Here is a 4225-nt window from a genome sequence, read left to right as displayed (position 1 = left end):
CCTGCTGTCTCAGCTGCACACTGCAGACTCATTTCAGGACATTACCAGAAGACACAGAGGAATCACACTGCGTGTGGGGTTTTAAAGGCAGAGAGCCCTGACTGATAAAGCTTAAGGTGAAGGGGGAATTGTCAAAACTGCCTTATGTTAAAAAGAAACAGGAACACTGTTTTTGTGTTATCAATCAGCCCATTGCACATCATGGTTGGGAAGGTCTACGCTTGCATGTGTGTAGTTCCTGCAGCCTCAGAACCCCATTGGTACTTGGTCCCAAGGGACTACAAGCAGCAGAAATTACGTGTGTGTAAATTTTTACTGCAAAATGCACTATTTGGTCCTCAAAAATATGAAAACTGTGAGAGAAAAATTACACCTTTCATGAGCTGAGATGTCTTGCTGTTTGATCATCTCTGAAAACTGACAAAACTGCTTATACTGCTAGTGGAGCTGCAAGTTAAGAGTCAAAAAACTGACCCCTACAATAAACAGTTTTGTCCCACTCAATGAGCACCTGATTTGGATGCCTTTCAATTCACAGATGGGCAAACTTTTCTTAATTACAGAAGTTAATTTTAAATATTGGTAAAATCCCAGTCCTCATGATTTTGCATCAAGTTTGCAATGCAGTGCTCTCCTGTCCTGCAAACTGTAAGCACACAGAGTAGACAAAGCACATCAATACTATACCAGGCAAGAAAGAGTAAAAGTTGAAAACTAACAGGCGCTGGCTGAGGTTGGGCCAAGACGGTGTGGTTTCCAGCTGAAGCCAAAATGGTGTCTGCTCTTACCTGGCCACCTGCAAAAATGATAGGTGCAGAGGCAGGTTTGGGACGGTAGGGGATGGTGGCACCTTTGGGTGGGGACTGCAGACAAAAACACAAAGTGATCAAAATGCAGAATGAAGTAGAGCTCATGTTAAAAATAATCACTCTTTATCTTGGTCACCTCAGTCCAAGGCATGCAGCTAACCTAGCCCAGCCCAGCCCACCCTGCCCTCCACCCCATCAGCCCAAAAGCATGGTAGAGGCCACCTGCCTGGGCTTTGAGGGGGAGAGCTGAGGACCTGTCTGCACAGCCAAAACAGGCAGTGCTGACAGTCATAGTTTCACTACTGCCATTGCTGGATGAGCTATGAAGCTTCACTAATCATGTCAAGGCATTTCAGGAAACATTGGCACAAATCTGATGTTTGTCAATGTTTTGGAAGAGTTCAACCTGTGCTCCCACTTTCCTGACACAGAGCACACCTTCTGCTTATCAATCCTTCTCCCACTACTACACAAGAAGGTTTCTTTTTTGACCAAGTCAATTAAGTCAGCTGTTCCATTGCAAAAGATCAGCCTGATCCTGTTTCATCTGACTCAGCTGGAAGGCTGGAGAAAAAGCCTCAGGAGTATAACCACAGCCTTCATAATGCATCAAGGGGTTTGTTCCCTGTGGCCCAAGGCAAGGACCCAAAGGGAAAACCCTTGACTGAGGCTAACTTTCCTCTCCTAAACAAAGCAGGAGCATGTGTCAGTAAAAAAGGCTTCAAGCTGGCTGTGCAACACCTAGCAGAATGGTGACCTGATTTCAGTGTGTTAAATGCAACTAAAGAAGGTAACAACAATATATATTTCCATTAATTGATACCATATAATTAGCTACTGCATGTCACTGAAAGTGCTTGCTGCCAAAAAAAGAACATATATTTTGCAAATTAGAGCACATATATTTCTTAAATGTTTGAAGCAGCAAACTGCAGTTAAGCCAGTGTCTTCTTTGTGCCTGTGATTTGCCTAATGCTGAAATTAAGGACTCTTATGTGAAAAATGATTATTTAAAAAGTGGCTCTACTTGTGGGAAAATCAGACTGTGTCTCTCTGATCTTGAGAAGTGGCTTCTCTCATGTTTAACAAGTAACTATTTATTCCATGAATGTCACTTGGACAATAGACCACACTCTGTAGTTACAAAGTTGATAACTATTGTCTTCATGTACTCCATTTCTAACAAATTAAGATTAATTTTTAAAATTAATTTCTATTCTCTTGCATTTTTACACAGAAATCCCTTCCTCACAGTTGTTCAGCAAAAAAATGAAGGGTCACTTTTCCCCAGTGGAACACTGGGGATTTCTAAACTTTTATGCCTTTATTTGCATTTAGGCTGTATGACATTTTGATGCAAAAGTTCTCCATCATTTTGATTCATTGCATACTTCTGAACAGCCAATAGCTCTAGTGCTGTCTCAGACACTTCACGGTTTCCTCTCCCCTCTTCAAAGAATAACAGAACAGTAAAGTGTCAGAGACCACCATGAGATAGCCCTTGACTAGACTCAAGTAAAAAGCAAAGTAAACCAAAAAAAACACAGAAAATTTTCCAGTGGAAAACATGATAAAAGCAGAGATGTTTCATGTTCCTTGTCATTAATTACTAGGTCAAGATACTCAATTTTTATTTGCTGAAGTTTTTTTCTTTCAAACTGCTATTCAGTTGAAGAATGTTCTTGCATGAAATAATGGGCATTTTCAGCAAGGTTAATTTTCCCAGATTTTTATATAAATTAATTTTGTAGCATTTAATCTAAGAGCTAAAAAACTGCCATCAAAATGAAACATTCTGGCCTTATGTAATGACCTGACCCTAAGGAAATAAAATCTCCTGGTAAATCTAAATTACGCTAGTCAGAATTGGTTTTACTTCAAACAAGACACAGATGTTTTCTGCCCTATTCTGCATCAGAATAAAATGCATTTCCCTCAGAATGGGCTGCAGTTCTGTGCTGGACCTGGTGGTTGTTTGACAATATCATGACTGCCCTGGTCTTTGATTGCTAAACCCTGCTGGGAGAGGCTCTCAAACACCAGGAAGGGCACAGTCTATCAGAGTCCTCCAGAAATCTCCAGCACAGGAAGGGCAGAGACCACCCCAGGGGAACTGTGGCAATTGACAATGATTAATAATGTGTTTAAGCATTTCCTAAGTGAGAGGTGATATGACAAGTGCCCACTTACCTCCAGCATAACCACGCATATCTGTTTCACACACTGGATAATAGCGTCGGGAGTGCCCGATATAGTCACCGCGCGCTCCGTCGAGTTTGGCAGCATGTCCCCTGCTACCTGCACCTGGGCTCCTGTGGACTTCAGCAGAGACAAAGCAAAGAGAGTGTCACCACCAGGCAGGCAATGGCACCTCTTCAAACCCAGTTATTCACTGACGTGATGGAGGGGATGAACCTCTAAACTTTGTGTCCTTTCTTTGCTAGACACATGGCAGGGCATGTATGTAAACTCATACCCACACGGGGCAATCACAATTGCCTGGCAGCAGAGATTTGCCTGTTCAAGTCAATTTACCAACACTCCCATCCTACAAAGATTAGTCCTCAGTAGCTGTTAATGAATCAAACTGTGACCTGAATTTTAGGAGAAGCCTTTTAACCCTCTCAGAGACAGACAATTGCAATGCTGACTGAAAAGTGAAAAAGGTGAAATGAAGTACTTTTTGATAATTAAAAAAACGAAAGGAAAAAATGTTAATAACTCGAAAAGTTTGGCTAATCAAATGAGTCACAGATAAATGACTCTTTAATCCACTGATGGCTGACATGTGTCTCTTGTTGAAATTTGGGGCTGCCTTACGCTATCTCTCAGGATGGCACAGAAGCACTTCTAAGTTATAATTACTGTTGATTAAACATATGCACATCATCAACTTTTAGCTCATTAATGAACCCAAGGAGGTAATGAGCCAGTTTGGGTTTTTTTTTTTTTTAAATTTGATCTTGGCACTAATAAATATAGTCAATATCTTAGTCAACAACAAAAAAACAAATCAGAAAGCGAAAAAAAAATACAGGAGGCCAAAATAAACCCTGACATTATTTCACAAACATGGAAGACCTTTTCAGTTCATAGAGGAAACCCCAGGCATTTAAGTTAGCTCTTTCACATATTACCAAGAAAATCTATTCCTGAATGTTTTTGCAATGCAGTATTTTGGGCTATTTAAATACAGTATTTTCAGTAACCATTGACTTTGTGTCAGTCAGCAAGGAGTTAATTTGTTTTCCTGTTGATTACACACAACACATGTTATTCTTCTTTCCAAAGACTGATTAAATTACTGATTGCATCTTCTGCTCACTAGTGCTGTTTAAGGCCAAAATACCAATTCCTTACTCTATAACAGGCTTTGGGCTTTTGCCATAATTTGATCAATCTCCCATGCTTTTTTT

General features: G+C 40.5%; 1 protein-coding gene across 1 annotated transcript in view; it reads right to left on the bottom strand.

Annotated features, from left to right (window-relative positions):
* The window catches only part of LOC103808300 (poly(rC)-binding protein 3-like), a gene marked incomplete at its 3' end in the record, with an annotated part of 9537 nt that extends 6411 nt beyond the window's left edge, over window positions 1-3126 (bottom strand). The window contains exons 1-2 of the mRNA XM_009081078.1: window positions 3000-3126; window positions 720-863 (exon numbers count right to left, since the gene is read on the bottom strand). Coding sequence (XP_009079326.1) covers window positions 720-863; window positions 3000-3095 — 240 coding nt within the window. The remainder of the gene's footprint in view (window positions 1-719; window positions 864-2999) is intronic.
* Window positions 3127-4225: the final 1099 nt, after the last annotated feature.

The sequence above is a fragment of the Acanthisitta chloris genome, unplaced genomic scaffold, assembly GCF_000695815.1.
Source record: "Acanthisitta chloris isolate BGI_N310 unplaced genomic scaffold, ASM69581v1 scaffold6918, whole genome shotgun sequence".
Taxonomy (NCBI): domain Eukaryota; kingdom Metazoa; phylum Chordata; class Aves; order Passeriformes; family Acanthisittidae; genus Acanthisitta; species Acanthisitta chloris.
The sequence above is the reverse complement of the archived record's forward strand: the minus strand, read 5'-3'. Positions and strand labels throughout refer to the sequence as shown.